The sequence below is a fragment of the Abramis brama genome (assembly GCF_963993115.1).
Source record: "Abramis brama genome assembly, chromosome: 12".
NCBI classification, from domain to species: domain Eukaryota; kingdom Metazoa; phylum Chordata; class Actinopteri; order Cypriniformes; family Leuciscidae; genus Abramis; species Abramis brama.
In genome coordinates this window covers 92,811-118,684 of record NC_139974.1, presented here as the reverse complement: position 1 = coordinate 118,684, position 25,874 = coordinate 92,811, and the positions used below count along the sequence as shown (strand labels likewise).

Here is a 25,874-nt window from a genome sequence, read left to right as displayed (position 1 = left end):
CACACAGTGTCCCAGTGTAAATCTGTGGTGAAGAGTGGAACTGCAGCGAGCGCTCATTAATAAACTGGCCCGTTTATTTCCCCGTGACGTTCCCTCGCCTAGGCTAAAGCTCCAGAGCAAGACCACATCCGGCCGCTTCATCAGGGTCTGCATCAGGGCAGGCTCTAGCTGGCATGTCTGTTCCTCCTATGAGGAGTAGTGGATCAGATTAATGAGAGCATAAACCCTTTAGTTTTTCACGTGCTCATGTGAATAGATTTATACAGTAGTTCTGTTGTGTTTGTTTTGTTTGTTCTGAGATTAGACATGACTTTTTTCCTCACTGGAATTCCTACATTGTAATATTCTAAACAAAATTCAGACACAATAAATTCTACATTAAGACAATTCTAAGATGGCATTTTATGGGTTTGTTGTGTGTACTAAAGTCTTTTAATCATAATTAGAGCGCCTCCCTCAGGCTGAAGAGTGCAAGGACATTCTGCCAAAAGTGTGTCTGATGTGTTCAGCCGTTAGAATATAAAGCTTACAAAATATTTAACATAAACTAGTGCTAAGACCCAGACGCTACTGTTGTACAAAGCCACATACATTCACATCACATGTTAATCACATGTACATTCACAAAAGTTCATTATTTGCATGTGCTTTAAAGCCTAAATGACTGCCGTTCTTTTTAAATATATTTTGTTACCTTGTAAAGCTGTGTTTGTAAAATAGGGAAGTGATGTGTGGCTGTACCGCTCAGTCACTTGCAAAATAGTAAAACCAACATGAAAAAGAATCGTGATAAATCCTGATATGATATTTTTGCCATATGAAAAAAAACAAAAAAACAAAAAACAAACAAACGAGAATTAGGTTTGATTTTTTATTTTCAGATTGAGGGGTATATAATGGATTTATGGCTTGAATGTTCGATAGCCACATGTGGGCGGGGCTTCTAAGCACGGGGCCTTGTGCTTGTGTTTGTGTTTTGTTCATAACTTTCTTACTGTGATGGTCCACCCCTTGAAGGAATGTAGAGGAAACACTGTAGTATTGGCTATCTCAGTGTGTGTGTGTGTGTGTGTGTGTGTGTGTGTGTGTGCCAGGTCACATTACTGTGTGTGTGTGTGTGTGTGTGTATGTGTGTGTGTGTGTGCCAGGTCACATTACTGTGTGTGTGTGTGTGTGTGTGTGTGTGTGTGTGTGTGTGTGTGTGTGTGTGTGTGCCAGGTCACATTACTGTGTGTGTGTGTGTGTGTGTGTGTGTGTGTGTGTGTGTGTGTGTGTGTGTGTGTGCCATGAAGGTCACATTACTGTGTGTGTGTAGACTATGTATGGCAGTGAATAAAAGTGTCCAGTAAAGCATAATGATATGCGGGGCCTCACACACAGAGCCTAGGGGCCCGACCACCTTAATCCGCCCCTGCCTGTGGCCGAGATTTATACAACTGTGTGTGTGTTAAATTGTTTAAAATTATTTATTTTAACTTAATTAATAATCCAAGGCCACCATCATTGTACTTTTAGTCCTTCATTTCCCACTGTTCATTGTGTCTGCTTCTCGTTGTCTTGTACATTTTGAAACAGTAAAATGAATAAAAGCAAGGATGCCAGTGCTGTGAGGTGTTTATTCAGATTAAACACAATTCACCATACATTTGCTGATTTAATATAATCCAAGTTAAAATAATCCAAGTTAAAATCTAGCTAAAAATTGCTGACATAACTCCCCCCACAGCTGCCAGAGCTCCCCCCAGAACTACCACAGGTCCCGCAGCTACCATAGCTCCCCCCAGAAGTATCGCAGGTCCCACAGCTGCCGCAGTTCCCGCAGCTCCCACAGCTGTAGCTCTCACCTTTTCCACAGTTTCCGCCTAGAAGAATAAACAGAAAGTATGTATTTCTAAATCACTGTGTGAAAACTTGTTGCTTTTGTGACCTTAATCCTAATTTTAAATTAATTTAAACAATTTTGCCATAATATAGTCTGTAAACCTGTGATTTACACATTTGAGACAACAATGAGTATCCTACAATATGATTCTTCCGAGGTCGTGCCGATCTACTGTACCTGCTCGGATTCTGCCGTTCCGTATCTCAACTCCGTAACAAAGTGCTCACAGTTGTATTCACGCACACTGTACGGACGTATCTTTCCCACACGGCTCTGTGCGTCTCTCACAATATCTTTAATGGGACGAGGGTTACGCTTCCCATCCAAAAGATTGTTGACACGGTATTTATCTCGGCGAACCACATACTTAAGTTTCTCTTTCTTCACGATGGCCTCTTTTTTTCCTACTGATCTCCCACTGCTGGAACTCCCACTGCTGGAACTCACACTGCTGAACCCAGTGCCGGCTACAGAGAAAGAAATGGGAAATTAAAGACAATCATGACTCATGAGACTTGAATGGAATAAATGTTTCAGATTCAGTAAAGTTCAGCTCAGTTGAGCATGTGCACGGTCACTTCCTGGTGTTCAATAAGCCAGCTTGGGCATTACTGTTAGCTGTCACTCTGGACTCGCTGTAAATCCACACATAACCATCAATGGTTGATCTTTTAATGTTGTATTTATATTTAGCACACGTACGGTATTTGCCGATAAACCAGTTTTATTGATTGCAATAAAAACGAAGCTAACAGGAACGCTGGAATAAGAAACACATCAGTAATTGGATACGCACACGCAACGTTTTTCCAGGGACCTGTTTCAGAAAGGTGGTTAAGTGAAAACTCTGAGTATGTTAACCCTGAAATGAGGGAAACTCTGAGTTTTCTGTTTCAGAATGGGAGGTATGTTAAACCTGAGAAAGCAGAGTAAGTCAAGCCCGTTTCTGAAAGAGAGGTAACTTATACTCTGAGTCAGTTACCATGGTAACTTACTCTGTGAACCTAACCTGGTCGGGAGCAGGTTTTCTTCAGTAAACCCAGAGTTTCTTTTGGTCTCCTCCCCTTTTTTAAAGAGGAAGTATAGTGTTTAAACACCTCATTCATTCTTTCAGTGCATTTTTATTAATAAAATTAATCTTGTATTAATAAATAAAATATTGCTATTTTTAATGCAGCTTTTTTTTGAAGATGAAGTCTATATAACTCCTTAACTGGCAACTGAAAATACAGTAGATTAGAGTTACATAATGTAGTTCTGAACAAATTCTACAGAATTAAACTGTGGCATTTACTGGAAACCACTGAACTGTTCATCTGTGCAACAGAAGTTGATGGACCGTCCTCCTGCTGTTCTTCCACACTCTGGGGGCGTGGGGAGAGATAAGAATACCCGTTTATACTTAGATTTAAACTTAGATTCTACTCCACATAAAAATGTGAAATAATCAGAATGTGTAGATGTGTAGACACATAATATTAACATTACCTCTGTAGGCCTCTAAAATAGCCTATACAAAAAAACACATATGTAAACCTCTTACATTTTATGAAGGCCCTTGGATCTTTGGGACTGGCTCTGAAGTCCCTCCAGGAATTCCCTCAGCCAAAAATGCTGCTGCACTGCGAGACACTGAATGCTGTTTAGTTATTTAATATGTCAAATGTACTTTGACCTTACTTGATTGAATTATGTTTTTATACTTAATTTTCAGCTGCTGCCATGTTCTTTTAATGCCTGTAGGATTGCTCCTAACAATTTAAATTAGGTTGAATAACATACTGTTCTTCCAGTTTCACCTCTGATATTATAACAGTTGGGTAAGTTACTTGTATTACTAACTACAAATGACATCTTCAACAGTGTAATTAGATTAATGTAATAATGGCTATCTTTAGAAATTATTGGTTTACTTATTACTAAATCACCCTCAACCACTTGAACAATACAAGGAGAGACAAGAAACTGCACTTTTAATGCTTTCAAATAAACAATACACAGTTGCATGAATTATTCTTGAATTGACCAAAGTGTGTAGAGGGAGAAGGTTACATTAAAAATATACCTTTTAAAAATGTATGTTAAATATACCGAATTGGTCTAATGCAATCACATCAGATTTTACTTTAAATACAGATGAATTAAGAGTAATCCCTTTAATTAAATTACAGTATTAATGTTCTAATACTGTAAAATGACAGTAATAATGTTCGTACTGGAGAGAAATATGAAGACCTCTTTTTGTCTGGCACTGTTGCCATGGTGACTCATAATATCTGCGCTCCACTGATAATGGCTTTTTATAGTTGTGGTGCACGCGCTTAACTCAGAGTTGATTGAACTAACTCATTTCAGCTGTTCTGAAACTGAACATCTCAGGGTAAGTCAACTCAGAGTTCAAGTTTTAACTAAGAGTTGGTTGAACCTCCTTATTGAAACGGGCCCCAGGACTTCAAATGTTATTTTTAATGTGATGACCAAAACATTATTTCTTCGTCCATCTGAGATCGTCCACATTTGTAAAACCAAACGCTTCAAGATGTAGGAAGTCCAACATTCAATAGAAACACTTTTATTTACAAATAAAGACCGTAATTCCCACTGTGACCAGCAGAAGAGGAGCATTTATTGGCTCATATTAGCCGTTTCCAGTCATATTTTCACACTCAGATATTACCCTCATATTTAGTGATTGAGTGACACAGAAAGCGAGCACGGCTCCGTCGCTCTATAATCACTGAAGCTGTCAGTCAAGCTCATGATTTCAGCACACTTGTGAAACTCAAAATGACAAAATAATTAATCAGAATACTTAGCAAAAGTTGCTCCTGCCAGCTCATGGACAGCTCCTACTCACACTCTCCGTCTCTGGAAGATTCGGAAGGGAATGATTCAGATTTTGAGTTGTGAGTTATGTGCAGTATCCCTGTATCCCAGCTAAACGGCGGGAACTGAGTTAGTTTGTTTGTGTGTTTTTTTCTTTATTTCTATTGTTTGAATATTTGTATCTCGTTGGTGATTTGATTTGTGATTGTGACTGTTTATTCATTTATTATTATTATTATTATTATTGTCTGCTCCATGAATATACTGTGATACAAACAAACTGTGGTTTATTGTAACTGTTTTGAAGTTTGTTTATTTATTTCTGATGTCCTTCCAGGTGCTGGGGTCCCACGGGTGAAGGGTCTCTTGTGGAAGTGTTTTGGTTGTGTGATCTGAGTGCACGGTGGTGTGTGTGTGAAAGTGTGCTTTTGGCTAACTAGCTTGGTGATCACTCCTCCTGTGGTGAACCTCAGCCCTGTAAGCTTGTGTAGTTTTGTGAGTTGTGCAAATATTAGTTATGTGAAGTGTTGTGTATGTGTCTTTTGTTATTTTTGTTTATTTGAAACCGTTGTCAGTCACGCACCTCTAACCGTGAACAACGGATGCTATTTTAATGTGATTTTCTTCTTTTTTTAAATTTAACTTATTAATAAAATGTATTAATAAAATGTAGGACTTTTTTGATACCCACATTTCTGCCTACCAGAGTCGAACCTGTGTGACCTTATGACAATCTTTTAGGTGTCATTCATATTTCCCTGGGTGAAATTCCCAAGGGTGGCGTAGTCAAAATTCCTTGTGTCTGAAACCTGTACCACTCGCATACGGTCAAACGGCAGCGTGTAAAGCATGTAAAGCATGAAAAGCATGTAAAAAATAAAAACACTCACTTTCCCTGATCAGGTGAATCACATATCCATCGCCGACATACAAAGCCCAATGTTCATACAGGTTTCTGAAGATTTCAATGAGGTCTCCTTCCTTTGGATTCTTATCATATAGGAGAGACATCAGTCAGTCAGGTGTAATATTTAAAAAGATACAGAGCCATTTAAATCTGTCATAATATAATATCATACTGTTTATCTAAAATACACAATACCATTGCACTTGTGAATAGATAAAACAATAAGAAAGTGTTAAGTTAGCCTAAAATCAGCTTCTGTACACATGACATGATCGTTTCAGAGGTTTATAAGTGTTTAGCTTTCTGTTTCCTTAGAGAACAACTTGTGTAGTTTTAAACTCTTCCAAGTTCTGTTACCGTAGTAAAACTGCTTTCCCACAACCCTTGATCAATGAGCAAACAGTCTTTTATATCAGAAACATCAGCCAGAAAAGATCTATTAGCTGAGTGATGCTGTCTTTCACTCTCTCCGTACGTTTGAGTTCATTAACAGATATTTACCGGGGCCATGGCAAACTCCTTCTGCTCTTCTGCTCTTCAGATCTTCACTGTAATACTGTTAGAGACACATGCAGCTTTTATACACACAGGGGCAGGTCCATGATGTTTGGCAACTATACAGACGATGATACTGGTGGAAATTCCCATGTAAAGGAGGAAACAATGAAACAACAGTTCCTATATAAATATCCTATCAAACAGAATTGCCCTAAATCATGAATAGTCAGCTAAACGGCATCTTACACCGTATGCAACAAACTTTTCTTGCTGTCTCTTGCAAAGTACAAGAAAACACAGCCAATCTTTAGGGAACAGTCCACCTAAACGAAGCGAACGAAACACAGACGCTCCAAGTGTGGAAATGACCTGAATGTCTTTTATTCTCATATACATTTATTTGTGCACTGTGTTAAAGCACTTTATATCCTCAGAACATTAGCATGAACTGTTGTTTAGTGGGTTTATGCAGAAAATAGGCATTTATAATAGGCATTTATTCTTCTAGTAAGTAGTAAACTCAGAGTCCTCGTGTCTCTGCACTGTCACTGTTAGAACACACTCTTTCTCTGATCATCTCTGGCAGTAAATGCCCATCACAGGAGTGTTAATGTGTGTGTGTTTCTCACGGGTTTCTGTTTGCTACACACTGATTCACCTTAACATATTTGACTGATGATGATGATGATGATGAAGATGATGATGATGAAGATGATGATGACGATGAAGATGATGATCAGAATCTGTGCTGAGAGTCAGGTTTGATCAGATAAGAGGAAAACACAAACTCTTCAGTGACGGGGTTTGATTCACTAAAAATCTTGTGTAAAAATATTAAGAACATTTCACTAATAAAACCAAGAGATACATTTTCCTTTTCTTTTCTTTTTTTTGGGGGAAACAAACACAGTTTTGTATGGAGGACGAGAAATAAATGAATAAATACATACATGCATAAATAAATGAATAAATAATTATTTTATATATAAATAATTATATATTTATAAAATAAAAAATATAATTTATATTTATATATACATTTTATAAATAAAATGATTCTTTTTTTTGTACCATTTGTGTTATACTATATTTTTTCTTCATTTATTTATGCATTTCTACACTGTAAAAAATTTCTAACCCTCCCAAATCAAAAATTTCAAGTGACCGATAACATCTACATTTTTCAATTGGCCCAAGTGAAATTCTGTAAATAATTTACAGATTTTCACTTGGGCCAATTGAAAAATTTAGATGTTATCGGTCACTTGAAATTTTTGATTTGGGAGGGTTAGAAATTTTTTACAGTGTACATGTATTTATGTGTACGTATGTTAATAAGGTAGGCGGTCCTAACCTCTCCCAATGCAGGATTGATTACATTTACATTTATTCATTTAGCAGACGCTCTTATCTAAAGCGACGTACAAATGAGAGCAACAGAAGCAGTGAAACTAACAGTAGGACAGCAATATGCAAGTGCTGTGACCCTTCTCAGTTTAGTCTAAGGCAGTACATGTTTTTTTTTTTCTTTTTTTATAGAACAGATTAGAATAGAAAGTGTTAGTATTTGTTAGGGAGGTGCAGGGACAATAGGAACCCAAGAGCAGATCAATTGAAAAAAGGATTTATTGTCCAAAAGGGTTAAGGAAAATAATACAAAACATAAAATAATTGGTAGCCGAGCCACCAAGTAAGAGGGCGAGACAGAGGCGAAATCCAATGGACAGGCTGGGGTCAAAACCAGTAGCGGACCAACAGTTTCAAGGAAGAGGCCAAGGCAATGGTCCAGTACGATAGCAGGGGGCTCAAAAACCAGGTGAGCAGGCTGAGTCGAGATAGGGAACAGGAACTAGGCAAATAAACAACAAAACAGGATTAAATAATCAGACAAGGCGTTAGAAGTAACCAAAACAAGACTTTCGGGCAAGGAGACAGCGGTGAAGCGGACAGAAACCAAGACGCACTGACAGAGAACCAAAGAAAGAGAGTAGCATAAGTAGTGGAGAAAATCAGTGCAGAAAATGGGAAACAGGTGTGAGTAATGAGAGTGAGAGCACTGATTAGGATGGGATTCAGCTGTGATGGTAGTGAGGTGAACTGACAATCAATCCTGATTCCTGAGTCCTGACAGTATTACTGGATCAAGTGCTGACGGTTAAACAGGATCGGTATTGTTACGGCTGTACTACTGTGGATACTAGTTTTGTTATATATGGCAGATTTTCAAAGTACCATTGCTAATGATTTGCGTTTAATAGCAAATGATAGATCATGCACCAAGCGTTTATATGCGTCTATTTATTTTTTATTTATTTATTTATTCATTCATTCATTTATGTATGCATTTCTACATATATTTATTTAATTCTGCATTTACTTATTTATTCATTTATTTATACTTAAGTCATTTCTCGTCCTCCACACGACAACAGACAATAGTTTAGTGTAAAATGACTGTGATAAACGAGAGCAAAGGCTGTGAGCCGCTCGGCTCTGAAGCTTTCACCTCAAAGAAATTCACTCTCAATCTATCAATATTGTTATCCTGAGATTTATTAAATAAATAAGTGCTGAAATTGTTAAAATAATTAATTATTGGAATATTCACCTGTGGAGCACTCTGCGAGAATTATGAAGTTTTGAGTTGTGAACACACTGGGTTTTTGATTTCTGTATTGGCTAAGATATGTTACTGTCGGGGTGTGTGCAGTCAGAAGAAGAAGCGGAAGGCAGAAGGCTCCAATACAAAGTGTTTACTTACAAATATTACTCAACACACCCCCCCACTGTTGTTTCTAGTGTAAAACGTCCACGTTTGGTAATGCTGATCAATAGAATTGTTGATTGATTAATTAAATTAAGTATCCCCATCTGAGCAAGCCAAAGGCAACGGTGGCAAGGAACCGAAAAACTCCATCAGGTGACCTAATGGAGAAAAAAAACCTTGGGAGAACTCAGGCTCAGTCGGGGGCCAGTTCTCCTCTGGCGTTTATGAACTAGAGGTCGGATTTAACTGTAAGATTAAAAGTATTATATGAATGCCTGGCTGAAGAGATGCGTCTTTAATCTAGTTTTAAACTGGGAGAGCGAGTCTGAGCAACGAACAGTATCAGGAAGGCTATTCCAGAGTTTTGGAGCTAAATGTGAAAATGCTCTCCCTCCTTTGGTGGACCTAGATATCCTAGGTATGACCAAAAGCCTCGAATTTACTGACCTTAAAGAGCGCGATGAATTATAGGGTGATAGAAGATCGGTTAAATAGACTGGAGCTAAGCCGTTTAGGGCTTTATAAGTCAGTAGCAATACCTTGTAATTAATACGGGACTGTATAGGTAACCAATGCAGTGATGATAAAATTGGTGTTATATGATCATATTTTCTTGATCTAGTAAGAACTCTAGCGGCGGCATTTTGGACTAACTGTAGCTTGTTTATTGAGGATGCAGGACAACCAGCTAATAAAGCATTACAGTAATCTAGTCTCGAGGTCATGAATGCATGAACTAACTTTTCTGCATAAGAAGCAGATAGCATATTACGTAGCTTAGCAATGTTTCTAAGGTGAAGGCGTCCAGGGATTAAAGTTCTCCGTCGCTATTTCCGTTATTTGCACAGATTTCCGTTAATTGTAGAGAGTCTATGACGAATTTCCATCAATATCAGGCTTCCTTCCTGTCCTTATGTCTTAAATTCCTTTTTTATAATTTTAAGGCCATAAATATGCTTACATTTCTCAAATAGTGAAATAAATGTCTTTATTTTAGTTTGAATGGGTCTTAAATTAAGGAAGGATGAGGTGGATTCACCCTGCTGAGGGGGATGTGATCAAAGCCTGGAGTGGAGCAAAAGCATGTTCCTCTCTGCACTCTGAGCGTTCTGTAATCACTGAGTTTCTGTTCTATACACAGATTTCCTGTTTACACCAGTACAGGATGGGGCACATACCAGAGGCAGAGAGTCAGTTAAATCCAGATTGGTGAGCTGGTCCGCTACTGTAACAACCTTAAGTATTGAAGCTTTCCTCCATGTATGAGACGCGCTCCAGTTCATGCGAAATGCAATATCCTGCCGGCGCCTCCATGTCCTGATTATATTGTCACTATATTTGCTTCTCATTTATTAAATCCAGGCAATTGATTGATGAAACATCGATTAAAATTAAGATATAATTTATACAAAATGAAATTCACTTTAAAGGCTTACAGTACAATACAAAAATTAATAAAGTGGTCAAAATCATGTCTAACCCACTCCATATGTCTCCCGATATATGATCCCATCTTACTCATGCCCAGGGATGTGTTTCCCAAAAGCATCGTTAGCCAACTATGTTCTGTAAGAACTGATTTTCCTGCTAAGACAAAATTCACCCTGCAATAAAACCATAAAACAGAAGATAGCAAAGACAGAGCACGTGACATTGTCATGTCCAAACTTATCTCTTTCCTTATCTCTGCATCGCCCTCTCCCTCCACCCTTCCTCTTCTCCCTCCACCCTTCCTCTTCTCCTCAAGTCACCAAAAGATCACTAAGAATGTCTATATATCACATATGATGTATCTTGTGAATCTATTGTTCTTCCTTTTCATGTTTGGTATCATTTTAAATGCCTCAGTGTGATTGGTAAAATGCTCTTAATTTCATTGCAGTCACTGGTTTAATGAGAAAGATTGAGAACTTAGGAGCAGTGTTGTGCAAGTTACTTCCAAACTGTAATACATTATACATTACTTGTTACTGTTATTTAAAAGTAATTCATTACCTTACAATATTACTGTCTCAGAATTGTAATGCGTTACATTACTCCTGTATTACTTTTGAGTTACTTTCACCAAAATAACTATAGAAGTAGAACTTAAAGGGGTGGTAAAACGCCTTTTTTCGAAGGCTTGATTGTGTTTGTGGGGTTCACTGTAACATGTGTTCATGCTTCGTTTTTAAAAATTCGCATTATTTTTCACATATTTAACCATTATTCTACACTGCTCTGCCCTCCTTGCAAAAACGATCTGATGATTTCCTGGTTCTATGAAGCCCCGCCCTCAAAAATACGCAATGAGCTCAGATTGGTTAGCTGGCCCAGTGTGTTGTGATTCGCTAACCGCCAAGTTCACGTTTTTTCGGAAACACCCCTTACCGGTGGTTTGTGCTAAAGTAAACAACGGCCGAATCAGACCCAGAGAATGTTAGTGGAGAGGATCGAGCAGAAACTGGTCAAGAACAGCTGTTTAAGGACGTTTCAGAAAGGTATGTTTGTTTTATTTTTTAAGGCTGCAGATATTGTGATTGCTATATGACACTGTTACTTTTGTATATTTAAAACGATTGTAGCTAAATATCTGTCGCCAGATCTATTAACCCAATACGAACACTAAACATTGGCTTTACAACAGCCAAATCAAGCACAAACCATGTTTAGCATGCCTGTAGATAAACAATACATAAAAGCTATAATCAAAGAATAATTTACAGTGAAACGACAACAACCTCAAACATTCCAAGTTTGCTGCGCTGGTGATATTAAACACAAGTTTGTATGTGTTTGTCGGATAAGTATGAATTGGCATTTAACAAACTGGTTTGTGGAGACAAACTGCGTTGTCCTTCGTTTACTTCCTCGCTACACCGTACAGTTAACAATACGAACTATTACAGGAAAACACATCAACGAAAAAATCGTATACATACTTACAGTTTGTCGCTCGTAAAACAACAGCTTCTGTTTTTAAAGTTGGAACTGCTCGATCTTTCAGGACAAGCCGTTGTGTGAATCCTGCATTGTAACTCGTGTAGCTTGAGGAAGCTTTCCTCCGAAAAATGTGCAACATTTGGATTATAATTATGAGGGACCGAGTTAAAAATAAATTGTAACCGTCCTTAGGAAGACTGAACAAAGTTGACCTGCAATCTGGGTGAAAATAACAGCGTTTCGACGGCATAGCGGCAACGACTCCACTACCACAACAGCTCTTCTCCACAGCAACCTAAAATGGCCTCGCCCCGTTATGTATTGTGTTCCCAGAGGAGGGGTTTATGTAAATATTGGGCATAGTGATGTCAGCATGCCCACAGGAATGTTGTGTAGTCCCTATCAGCCGTTTCTGTAGTTCTTAGAAATTGATTTCTTTAAAAGCAAATATCTCCCTTTGCTTTAAACTTTGAACGTTGTAACTTTGCAGATGCTGTTTATGCTCAAACAGCAACATTACACACTAACTAAAGTTAGAAAAGTGAAATCATGTTTTACCACCCCTTTAACATTCTAAAATGACTAGGGCTGTAAAGATATGCGATATGAAACCGCGACACTCAGATGCATGAACCTGTGTCACAGTGCGCGGTGCGAAAAGGCAGAATCACGACACACCCCTTCCAACTCCCAGAGTTAATCCTTCCCGTCCAGATCCAAAGCTACCACATCTTTAAATTACTATTAGTATTATTTGAAATTAACATTATAAAATACGTACATACACTACAAAACTAGTTGAGAATAAATTCTTTAAAATTGGGCAGTTCCAGCGTTATGGATGTGACATTTGCAGTAAAAACTTGAAATATAAATTCTCAGAAAATGCATTTAATACCAATATATTGAAACGTCTGTTTATATATCCATAGGCAACTCCCTTAATAAAGGAGTCCAGACATTAGAAAAATATAAGTTTACACACATGCGTTTTATATTTAATATAAGGGAAATAGACATGCATGCATGTGTGACAAAAAATCTTTAACTTTTAGGTAGCAAAATATTTTTTAGTAATTCTGTGAATTACACTAAGCAAGCCAAAAGTAATACTACCTACCGGATGAAGAAGGGTTGCCTCTCCACAGAACATAATATATTCATTTTATTTTATTTTTCGTGTTAACATTTATGAGGAAAAAACAATGTTACGGATGGGACAGTTCCCGGTTACGCACGTGAGCGCTCTGAAAGCGGCAGTAAAAGACTGCTTTAAAACTTTCACAGAGACCTCAAACAGAAAGCACAAAGCCTTTCTTTAAAGTGAATTTCGTTTTATATTAATTGTATCTTAATTTTAATCAATGTTTCATCAACCAATTGCCTATAAATAAGAAGTACATATGGTAGACAAGAGATAATCAGGACACGGAGGCGCGGGCGCGTGAACTGGAGCTGATCTCATAAATGAACCGAAACTCAGCACCTACTTGCCTCACAGTCAGACATGTCTACTTTTAAACAGAACAATTCAAAACGAAAGAAAACGTCTCAGGTTACGTATGTAACCTTGGTTCCCTGAGAGGGAACGAGACGCTGCGTCGAGACGCGGTGGGAACACCCTGCGTGATTGCGTCGTGAAGCACGTGTATAATCAGTCCAATGGAAAAACGAGACGTAATAGGCGGGTGACGTCATCAACCAGGAACTATAAGGCAGCCCCGCTGACACAGATCGCGTTAGCTTCTGAAAAAGCCTGAAGCAAGTCGGTCAGGGCATGCAGGAAGTATGGCAAGGCGACGCAGCGTCTCGTTCCCTCTCAGGGAACCAGGGTTACATACGTAACCTGAGACGTTCCCTTTCAAGGGAACTCGAGCTGCGTCGAGACGCGGTGGGAACCCCATACCCACTATGCCATAATGACGATGTACCTGTTCTGTATGAAGTACCATGCGCATACTAAGAAGCAAGCAACTTGACCCCAGGAGTGGAGAGGTCCAAGTCATAAAATCTCACAAATGTATGCGGAGAAGACCATCCTGCCTCATTACAAATGTCAAAAAGGGAAACTCCCGAAATCAAAGCCGTAGAGGCAGCCATACTCCTCGTAGAATGGGCCCGAACAGTCAAAGGTGAAGGCTGTCCGGCCGCTTCATATGCAAGTGAGATCGCCTCAACTATCCACTTGCTCATTATCTGCTTAGATGCAGGGCACCCTTTCTTAGGTGCACCAAAGCAGACAAATAATTGTTCCGATTTACGCCACAGGGCAGCTCTGTGGACGTAAGCATCCAACGCCCGCACAGGGCATAACAGATTAAGGTTTTCCTGGTCTGGGGTATTAAATGGTGGAGGATAAAAGGCCTGCAGCACTATTGGGCCCCCAACATTAGTAGGGACCTTAGGTATGTAACCCAGTCTAGGGTGAAGAAATGTCTTCACCATACCAGGTGCAAATTCCAGACATGATGGAGCCAACGACAAAGCTTGTAAATCTCCAATTTTCTTGATAGAAGAAATAGCAAGAAGAAATAAAGTTTTTAGAGTGAGGAACTTTTCTGAAACCTCTTCAATGGGTTCGAAGGGAGCCAAAGCCAGACCCTCAAGTACAATGGCCAAATCCCATGCCAGTGCTCTAGAGTGCAATGCACGTCTCAACCTCAAAGTACCATGGAGAAAACGAATAATTAGAGGATCTCTCCCAACTGAAGTGCCTGCCAGAGGGGTGTGATAAGCAGATATAGCAGCAACGTACACCTTTAAGGTGGAAGGAGATAATCCAGCAGAGAAACGGTCTTGTAGAAATTCGAGAACTGTACCAACAGGGCAGTTAACAGGATTCAAATTACTATTTCCACACCAGGTAGAAAATAATTTCCATTTCAAAGCATAAAGTTTCCTCGTGGAGGGAGCTCTGGATTGAAGGATGGTCTCAACGACCTCAGTCGAGAGACCGGATTCTATAAGCTGGGCCCCCTCAGAGGCCAAGCCCACAACTTCCACAACTCTGGGTGAGGGTGAAATATCGTGCCCCTTGCTTGGGACAGCAAGTCCCTCCTGACGGGAATCTCCATCGGAGAGCCGTCCAGAAGTGATACTAGGTCCGAGAACCAAACTCGTGTCGGCCAGTATGGGGCTATTAACAGTAGATGAGCCCCTTCCCGGCGAACCCTCTCCAGAACTCCCGGGAGCATCGATACGGGGGGAAATCCGTACAGGTGTAGCCTCGGCCACACCTGCACCATTGCATCCAGTCCGAGAGGAGCTGGATGTGTTAGGGAGAACCAAAGCGGACAATGGGTTGAATCTGATGATGCGAAAAGGTCGACTCGAGCTTGACCATATTTCTTCCATAGGAGCTCCACCACCTCGGGGTGAAGTCTCCACTCCCCGGGCCTCAGCCCCTGTCTTGACAGGATATCTGCTCCTACATTCAGATGCCCTGGAATATATACTGCCCTCAGTGACAGTAATTTCCCCTGGGCCCATAGGAGGATCTGATGAGCCAGATTGCATAATAATCGAGACCTCAGACCCCCCGATGGTTGATGTACGAAACCACCGATGTGTTGTCCGTGCGGACCAACACGTGATGGCCTCTCAGGTCTGGTAGGAAGTATTTGAGAGCATGAAATACGGCCATCATTTCTAACCGATTTATATGCCAAGACAGTTGATGGTCCTGCCAAAGACCTGACACCGAGCGACCGCTCATGACTGCGCCCCACCCCGTGAGGGAAGCGTCTGTCGAAAGCGTTACGCGTCGACAAGAAACCCCCAACACTGGGCCCTGGGCGAGGAACCAAGGTTTCTTCCACATGACCAAAGCACGAAGGCATCGCCGCGTGACCTTGATCATGCGAAACGGATTTCCCCTCGGAGAAAACCCCTTGGTCCTGAGCCACCACTGCAGAGGTCTCATGTACAGAAGGCCAAAAGTAATTACGTTGGATGCCGCTGCCATGAGCCCCAACAGTTTCTGAAACTGTTTTACAGTGAGTAACTGGCCTAGTTTTATTCCTTTTACGGCTGTGAGAATCGCTGATATACGTGCAGGAGACAGACGTGCCTGCATTGTTGTTGAATCCCAAATTACGCCTAGAAAAGTGGTCCTCTGAGCTGGGAGGAGCACACTCTTTTTGGCGTTGAGCCGCAACCCCAACTTTTCTATATGAGACAGAACGACACCTCGATGCCGAACTGCCATCTGCTCTGACTGAGCTAGAATCAACCAATCGTCTAGATAGTTTAGTATGCGAATGCCCTGGAGTCTTAGAGGAGCCAAAGCTGCATCCACACATTTTGTAAAGGTGCGGGGTGATAAACCTAGGCCGAAGGGAAGAACCCGATACTGGTATGTTTCCCCCCCGAAAGCAAACCTCGGGAACTTCCTGTGATGAGGATGAATAGATACATGGAAGTATGCGTCCTTCAAGTCTATTGTGACAAACCAGTCCTCGGACTGAATCTGTGATACAATCTGTTTGAGTGTAAGCATCTTGAACTTGAGTTTCTGAACTCTGCGGTTTAACTTCCGCAGATCTAGAATAGGACGCAACCCCCCATCCTTCTTTGGAACAATGAAATAACGGCTGTAAAACCCTGACTCTCTGCTGGGAGGAGAAACCCTTTCTATAGCTCCTTTTCGAAGAAGCATCAGTACTTCCTGCTCCATAACCAGAGCCTGCTCGGAGTCCACCACTGTGGGCAGAACTCCTTGAAATCTGGGCTGACGCGAACTGAACTGAATTCTGTAACCCTTTTCCACTATATGCAGGACCCATTGAGAAATATTTGGTAGAAGTTTCCACGCTACCAGAAATTCTGCTAAGGGAACCAGTCTCTCGAGACTGGTCTCTGGATTTAGTTGAACAGACATTTCGGTGCCCTGAAGCGGCGAACCGGCAGGGAACAACCGAACTGACCGTTCTACGACCCTCCTCGGAGGACCGTACGGGGACGCTGACACCTCGGTGCCCTGAAACGGCGAACCGGCAGGGAACAACCGATGTGGCAGCTATGCGACTCTCCTCAGAGAGCCGCCCCCCAGCGGGCGCAGAGGAGGACCGATTCCTCGAAACCGTCCCTCCCCTGAGGGGACCACCCTCAACATTTTGACACCACTGGCGTCAGGACTTCTTCTTGTCCCAAGCCTTCCTAGAGAGGACAGTCCTCAGATCTTGTCTACCTCTAACCGGCTTAAACTGCGCCCGCCCCCCGGACTCCCCAGACTGTGGAGGAGCCCGAGAGGCGACGCTCTGTTTTTGTTGCACTCTGTGCTGTGCGGAGCTCGTAGACGGCCGAGACACCTGCGTGAAGTTGGCCCCCCACCCAACGCAAAACGTCGTCAAACTATGCTCAATCGTTTGTGCTCCGTTTGTGCTGGTTTGTGCTGTAAAAATTTTCGTTTGTGCTGTTTCGGTTTTTTAGATATTAAAAGAATATTTTTAGGTCATTCTGAGGTCACTTAGCCCCCCCACATGTTCCAAATTCACCCAAAATAGTCTCGTTCGTTTGTGCTTCGTTTGTGCTGGCTTGTGCCGGTAAAATTTTCGTTTGTGCTGCTTCGGGTTTTAAAATATCAGAAATTGAATTATAGACGATGACGTCACCAGCCCCCCCACATGCTCCAAATTCACCCAAAATAGACGCAATCGTTTGTGCTCCGTTTGTGCTGGTTTGTGCTGTAAAAAGTTTCGTTTGTGCTGCTTCGGTTTTTTAGATATTAAAATAATATTAGGTGGTCATTCTGAGGTCACTCAGCCCCCCACATGCTCCAAATTCACCCAAAATAGTCTCGTTCGTTTGTGCTTCGTTTGTGCTGGTTTGTGCCGGTAAAATTTTCGTTTGTGCAGCGTTGGGTTTTAAAATATTATACATTCAATTATTTTTGATGACATCACCAGCCCCCCCACATGCTTCAAATTCACCCAAAATAGTCTCGTTCGTTTGTGCTTCGTTTGTGCTGTAAAAAGTTTTGTTTGTGCTGCTTCGGTTTTTTAGATATTAAAATGATATTTTTAGGTCGTTCTGAGGTCACTCAGCCCCCCATATGTTCCAAATTCACCCAAAATAGTCTCATTCGTTTGTGCTTCGTTTGTGCTGGTTTGTGCCGGTAAAATTTTCGTTTGTGCTGCGTTGGGTTTTAAAATATCAGAAATTGAATTATAGACGATGACGTCACCAGCCCCCCCACATGCTCCAAATTCACCCAAAATAGTCTCGTTCGTTTGTGCCTCGTTTGTGCTGTTTTGTGCCGGTACAATTTTCGTTTGTGCTGCATCGGCCTTTAAAATATTAGACAGTGAATGAAAGCGAATTATAGACGGTGACTTCACCAGCCCATTAAATGACTTCAACCAGCCTGCATCTTCATGAACGCACCACAGAGAAATGCACATTTCATACATAAGCAGAGAGCAGTCTGTTTTCTTTCGTTTTGAATTGTTCTGTTTAAAAGTAGACATGTCTGTGATGCAAGTAGGTCTAGGCGCTGAGTTTCGGTTCATTTATGAGACCAACTGCAGTTCAGGCGCCGGCGCCTCTATGTCCTGATTATCTATTTTCTGATATAGGCCTATTAACATTTTATTTTGCCTATTAAATCCTGGCATTTGGTAGATGAAACAATGATTAAAATTAAGATAAAATTAATACAAAACGAATTTCACCTTAAAGAAAGGCTTTGTGCTTTCTGTTTGAGGTCTCTGTGAAAGTTTTAAAGCAGTCTTTTAGTGTCGTTTTCAGAGTGGTCAGTCCGTAACGCAGTTCTCCGTCCGTTACATTGTTTTTTCCTCATAAATGCAAACACGAAAAATTAAATAAAATGAATAATTTATGTTCTGCGGAGAGACAACGCTTCTTCATCCGGTGGGTAGGCTAGTATTAGGCTACTTTTGGTTTGCGCAGAATTACTAAAAAAAAAATGTAACGCACATGCTATTTCCCTCATATTAAATATAAAACGCATGAGTAGACTGATATTTTTTTAATGTCTGGACTCTTTTATTAAGGGAGAAGCCCATGGATATATAACAGACAGTTTCAATATATTGGTATTAAGTGCATTTTCTGATAATTTATACTTCAAGTTTTGACTTGCAAATGTCACGTCCATAACGCTGGAATTGACCAATTTTAAAGAATTTATCCTCAACTATTTTTGTGGTGTAAGTCTATGTATTTTATAATGTTAACTTCAAATAATAGTTATATGAAGATGTGGTAGCATTGGATCTGGACTCAGGAGTTGGAAGGGGTGTGTCGCGATTCTGCCTTCTCACACCGCAACACAGGTCCGTGGATGGAGCGTCGGGATTTTGGTTTCATATTGCATATTGTTACACAGCCCTAGTCGTTTGTTTTAGAAATGTTAAGTTCTACTTCTGTAGTTATTTTGGTGAAAGTAACTGGAGTAGCTAATGCATTACAATTCTGAGACGGCCTTTATTGTAAGGTACTCTAAATAATTTCCTTTAAATAAAAGTAACAAAGTAATCTATAATGTATTACAGTTTGGAAGTGCTGCTGATATTGTGAAAAATGATTAGCCTATAAATAGATTATATATTTTCATATAATTAATATTTTAATGTTAATATAATTCAAATTTAATATAATTCAAATGTAATTTATTCCTGTAATGTCAAAGCTGAATTTTCTGTATCATTACATTATCGTCACATTATTCTTTAGAAATCATAAGATGTTGATGTTGTGCTCAATTATTATTGGTGCTCACTGCTCATTTAAGAAAGGCTCTTATTTTGTATTGTATTTTGTATTATATTTTTTACATATTGCGTATGTTTTTTTTGTTTGTTTTTGTTTTTTTATGTTTAATATTTTTGTGGAAAATTTAATTTTTGATATTTTTTCCCCTTTTGATTAATTTAATCCGTTTCGGTCTTACCTTGTTACTTCAACTAGCTACTGTAAAAAAAAATATATATTATATTATATTATATTATATTATATTATATTATATATATTTTTTAAAGGCCGATGCAGCACAAACGAAAATTGTACCGGCACAAAACAGCACAAACGAATCACAAACGAACGAGACTATTTTGGGTGAATTTGGAGCATGTGGGGGGGCTGGTGACGTCATCGTCTATAATTCAATTTCTGATATCTTAAAACCCAACGCAGCACAAACGAAAATTTTACCGGCACAAACCAGCACAAACGAAGCACAAACGAATGAGACTATTTTGGGTGAATTTGGAACATATGGGGGGCTGAGTGACCTCAGAACGACCTAAAAATATCATTTTAATATCTAAAAAACCGAAGCAGCACAAACGAAACTTTTTACAGCACAAACGAAGCACAAACGAACGAGACTATTTTGGGTGAATTTGGAGCATGTGGGGGGGCTGGTGACGTCATCGTCTATAATTCAATTTCTGATATCTTAAAACCCAACGCAGCACAAACGAAAATTTTACCGGCACAAACCAGCACAAACGAAGCACAAACGAATGAGACTATTTTGGGTGAATTTGGAACATATGGGGGGCTGAGTGACCTCAGAACGACCTAAAAATATCATTTTAATATCTAAAAAACCGAAGCAGCACAAACGAAACTTTTTACAGCACAAACCAGCACAAACGAAGCACAAACGAACGAGACTATTTTGGGTGAATTTGGAGCATGTGGGGGGCTGAGTGACCTCAGAATGACCACCTAATATTATTTTAATATCTAAAAAACCGAAGCAGCACAAACGAAACTTTTTACAGCACAAACCAGCACAAACGAAGCACAAACGAACGAGACTATTTTGGGTGAATTTGGAGCATGTGGGGGGGCTGGTGACGTCATCGTCTATAATTCAATTTCTGATATTTTAAAACCCGAAGCAGCACAAACGAAAATTTTACCGGCACAAACCAGCACAAACGAAGCACAAACGAACGAGACTATTTTGGGTGAATTTGGAACATGTGGGGGGGCTAAGTGACCTCAGAATGACCTAAAAATATTCTTTTAATATCTAAAAAACCGAAACAGCACAAACGAAAATTTTTACAGCACAAACCAGCACAAACGGAGCACAAACGATTGAGCATAGTTTGACGACGTTTTGCGTTGGGTGGGGGGCCAACTTCACGCAGGTGGCCGAGACTGCTCGGTCTTAACATTACGCCCAGCAGTCTCTGGGACACTGGATCGGCGAGGAAGAAACTTCTGAAATGCCGCCGCTTGTTTCTTTGACTCAGTGAATCTGTCGACAACACAATTTATAGCATCGCCGAACAAACTTGAAGGCGAAAGCGGGGCATCCAGAAGAACAGATCTATCTTTATCCTATATATCAGATAAATTCAACCATAAATGACGCTCCGTGACTGCCCGCAGCGCGGGCTCCTTCCTGGGCTGAAGCACCGGATTCAGCAGGTAAGGGTTGAGAAAGGGCGGGGCCCGTCTCAAACCCCGCTACTAAATCCATATGCGAACCCCAAGATGGAACCCCAAGTCCTCCTCAAAGAACGCCCGGCGAGAGCGGATGCCCACAGTCAGCTCCCTCGAGAACTGACTAACACACAACAACACTAACACACAACAACACTAACAACACACAACACTAACACACACAACACTAACACACACAACACTAACACACAACAACACTAACACACACAACACTAACACACAACACTAACACACACAACACTAACACACACAGCACTAACACACAACAACACTAACACACACAACACTAACACACAACAACACTAACAAACACAACACTAACACACACAACACTAACACACAACAACACTAAACACACAACACTAACACACAACAAAATTAACACACACAACACTAACACACACAACACTAAACACAACACTAATACACACAACACTAACACACACAACACTAACACACACAACACTAACACACAACACTAACACACACAACACTAACACACAACAACACTAACACACAACAACACTAACAACACACAACACTAACACACACAACACTAACACACAACAACACTAACACACACAACACTAACACACACAACACTAACACAACAACACTAACACACACAACACTAACACACAACACAACACTAACACACAACAACACTAACACACAACAGCACTAACACAACAACACTAACACACACAACACTAACACACAACACAACACTAACACACAACAACACTAACACACAACAACACTAACACACACAACACTAACACACAACAACACTAACACACAACAACACTAACACACAACACTAACACACACAACACTAACACACAACAAAATTAATACACACAACACTAACACACAACACTAACACACAACAACACTAACACACAACACTAACACACACAACACTAACACACAACAACACTAACACACACAACACTAACACAAACAACACTAACACACACAACACTAACACACACAACACTAACACACAACACAACACTAACACACACAACACTAACACACAACAACACTAACCACACAACACTAACACACAACAACATTAATACACACAACACTAACACACACAACACTAACACACACAACACTAACACACACAACACTAACACACAACACAACACTAACACACAACAACACTAACACACAACAGCACTAACACAACAACACTAACACACACAACACTAACACACAACACAACACTAACACACAACAACACTAACACACAACAACACTAACACACACAACACTAACACACACAACACTAACACACACAACACTAACACACAACAAAATTAATACACACAACACTAACACACAACACTAACACACAACTACACTAACACACAACAACACTAACACACACAACACTAACACAAACAACACTAACACACACAACACTAACACACAACAACACTAACACACACAACACTAACACACACAACACTAACACACAACACAACACTAACACACACAACACTAACACACAACAACACTAAACACACAACACTAACACACAACACTAACACACACAACACTAACACACACAACACTAAACACAACACTAATACACACAACACTAACACACACAACACTAACACACACAACACTAACACACAACACTAACACACACAACACTAACACACAACAACACTAACACACAACGACACTAACACACACAACACTAACACACACAACACTAACACACAACACTAACACACACAACACTAACACACACAACACTAACACACACAGCACTAACACAACAACACTAACACACACAACACTAACACACAACACAACACTAACACACAACAACACTAACACACAACAGCACTAACACAACAACACTAACACACACAACACTAACACACAACACAACACTAACACACAACAACACTAACACACAACAACACTAACACACACAACACTAACACACAACAACACTAACACACAACAACACTAACACACACAACACTAACACACAACAACACTAACACACAACAAAATTAATACACACAACACTAACACACAACACTAACACACAACAACACTAACACACAACACTAACACACACAACACTAACACACAACAACACTAACACACACAACACTAACACAAACAACACTAACACACACAACACTAACACACACAACACTAACACACACAACACTAACACACAACAACACTAACACACAACAACACTAACACACACAACACTAACACACAACACAACACTAACACACACAACACTAACACACAACAACACTAAACACACAACACTAACACACAACAACATTAATACACACAACACTAACACACACAACACTAACACACACAACACTAACACACACAACACTAACACACAACACAACACTAACACACAACAACACTAACACACAACAGCACTAACACAACAACACTAACACACAACAAAATTAATACACACAACACTAACACACAACACTAACACACAACAACACTAACACACAACACTAACACACACAACACTAACACACAACAACACTAACACACACAACACTAACACAAACAACACTAACACACACAACACTAACACAAACAACACTAACACACACAACACTAACACACACAACACTAACACACAACAACACTAACACACACAACACTAACACACAACAACACTAACACACACAACACTAACACACAACACAACACTAACACACACAACACTAACACACAACAACACTAAACACACAACACTAACACACAACAACATTAACACACACAACACTAACACACACAACACTAACACACAACACTAACACACAACACAACACTAACACACAACAACACTAACACACAACAGCACTAACACAACAACACTAACACACAACACAACACTAACACACAACAACACTAACACACAACAACACTAACACACAACAACACTAACACACACAACACTAACACACAACAACACTAACACACAACAACACTAACACACACAACACTAACACACAACAACACTAACACACAACAAAATTAATACACACAACACTAACACACAACACTAACACACAACAACACTAACACACAACACTAACACACACAACACTAACACACAACAACACTAACACACACAACACTAACACACAACAACACTAACACACACAACACTAACACAAACAACACTAACACACACAACACTAACACAAACAACACTAACACACACAACACTAACACACACAACACTAACACACAACAACACTAACACACACAACACTAACACACACAACACTAACACACAACACAACACTAACACACACAACACTAACACACAACAACACTAAACACACAACACTAACACACAACAACATTAATACACACAACACTAACACACACAACACTAACACACACAACACTAACACACACAACACTAACACACAACACAACACTAACACACAACAACACTAACACACACAACACTAACACACAACAACACTAACACACAACAAAATTAATACACACAACACTAACACACAACACTAACACACAACAACACTAACACACAACACTAACACACACAACACTAACACAAACAACACTAACACACACAACACTAACACAAACAACACTAACACACAACAACACTAACACACACAACACTAACACACACAACACTAACACACAACACAACACTAACACACACAACACTAACACACAACAACACTAAACACACAACACTAACACACAACAACATTAATACACACAACACTAACACACACAACACTAACACACACAACACTAACACACACAACACTAACACACAACACAACACTAACACACAACAACACTAACACACAACAGCACTAACACAACAACACTAAAACACACAACACTAACACACAACACAACACTAACACACAACAACACTAACACACAACAACACTAACACACAACAAAATTAATACACACAACACTAACACACAACACTAACACACAACAACACTAACACACAACAACACTAACACACACAACACTAACACAAACAACACTAACACACACAACACTAACACACAACAACACTAACACACACAACACTAACACACACAACACTAACACACAACACAACACTAACACACACAACACTAACACACAACAACATTAATACACACAACACTAACACACAACACTAACACACAACAACAACACTAATACACACAACACTAAAACACAACACTAACACACAACAACACTAACACACAACACTAACACACACAACACTAACACACACACAACACTAATACACACAACACTAACACACAACACTAACACACAACAACACTAACACACACAACAACACTAACACACAACAAAATTAATACACACAACACTAATACACACAACACTAACACACACAACACTAACACACACAACACTAACACACAACACAACACTAACACACAACAACACTAACACACACAACACTAACACACAACAACACTAACACACAACAAAATTAATACACACAACACTAACACACAACACTAACACACAACAACACTAACACACAACACTAACACACACAACACTAACACACAACAACACTAACA

The 25,874-nt window shown here is 39.9% G+C and overlaps 1 protein-coding gene across 1 annotated transcript; it reads right to left on the bottom strand.

The window, feature by feature from the left end:
- Window positions 1-1,596: 1,596 nt before the first annotated feature.
- On the bottom strand, window positions 1,597-6,511 carry LOC311093681 (phospholipase A and acyltransferase 3-like). The gene is made up of 4 exons (XM_084131250.1): window positions 6,117-6,511; window positions 5,599-5,698; window positions 2,060-2,349; window positions 1,597-1,862 (listed from the first exon to the last, which is right to left on the bottom strand). Exons 1-4 carry the CDS (start codon window positions 6,123-6,125, stop codon window positions 1,692-1,694), a joined length of 570 nt encoding a protein of 189 aa, XP_083987376.1. The 5' UTR covers window positions 6,126-6,511; the 3' UTR covers window positions 1,597-1,691.
- Window positions 6,512-25,874: the final 19,363 nt, after the last annotated feature.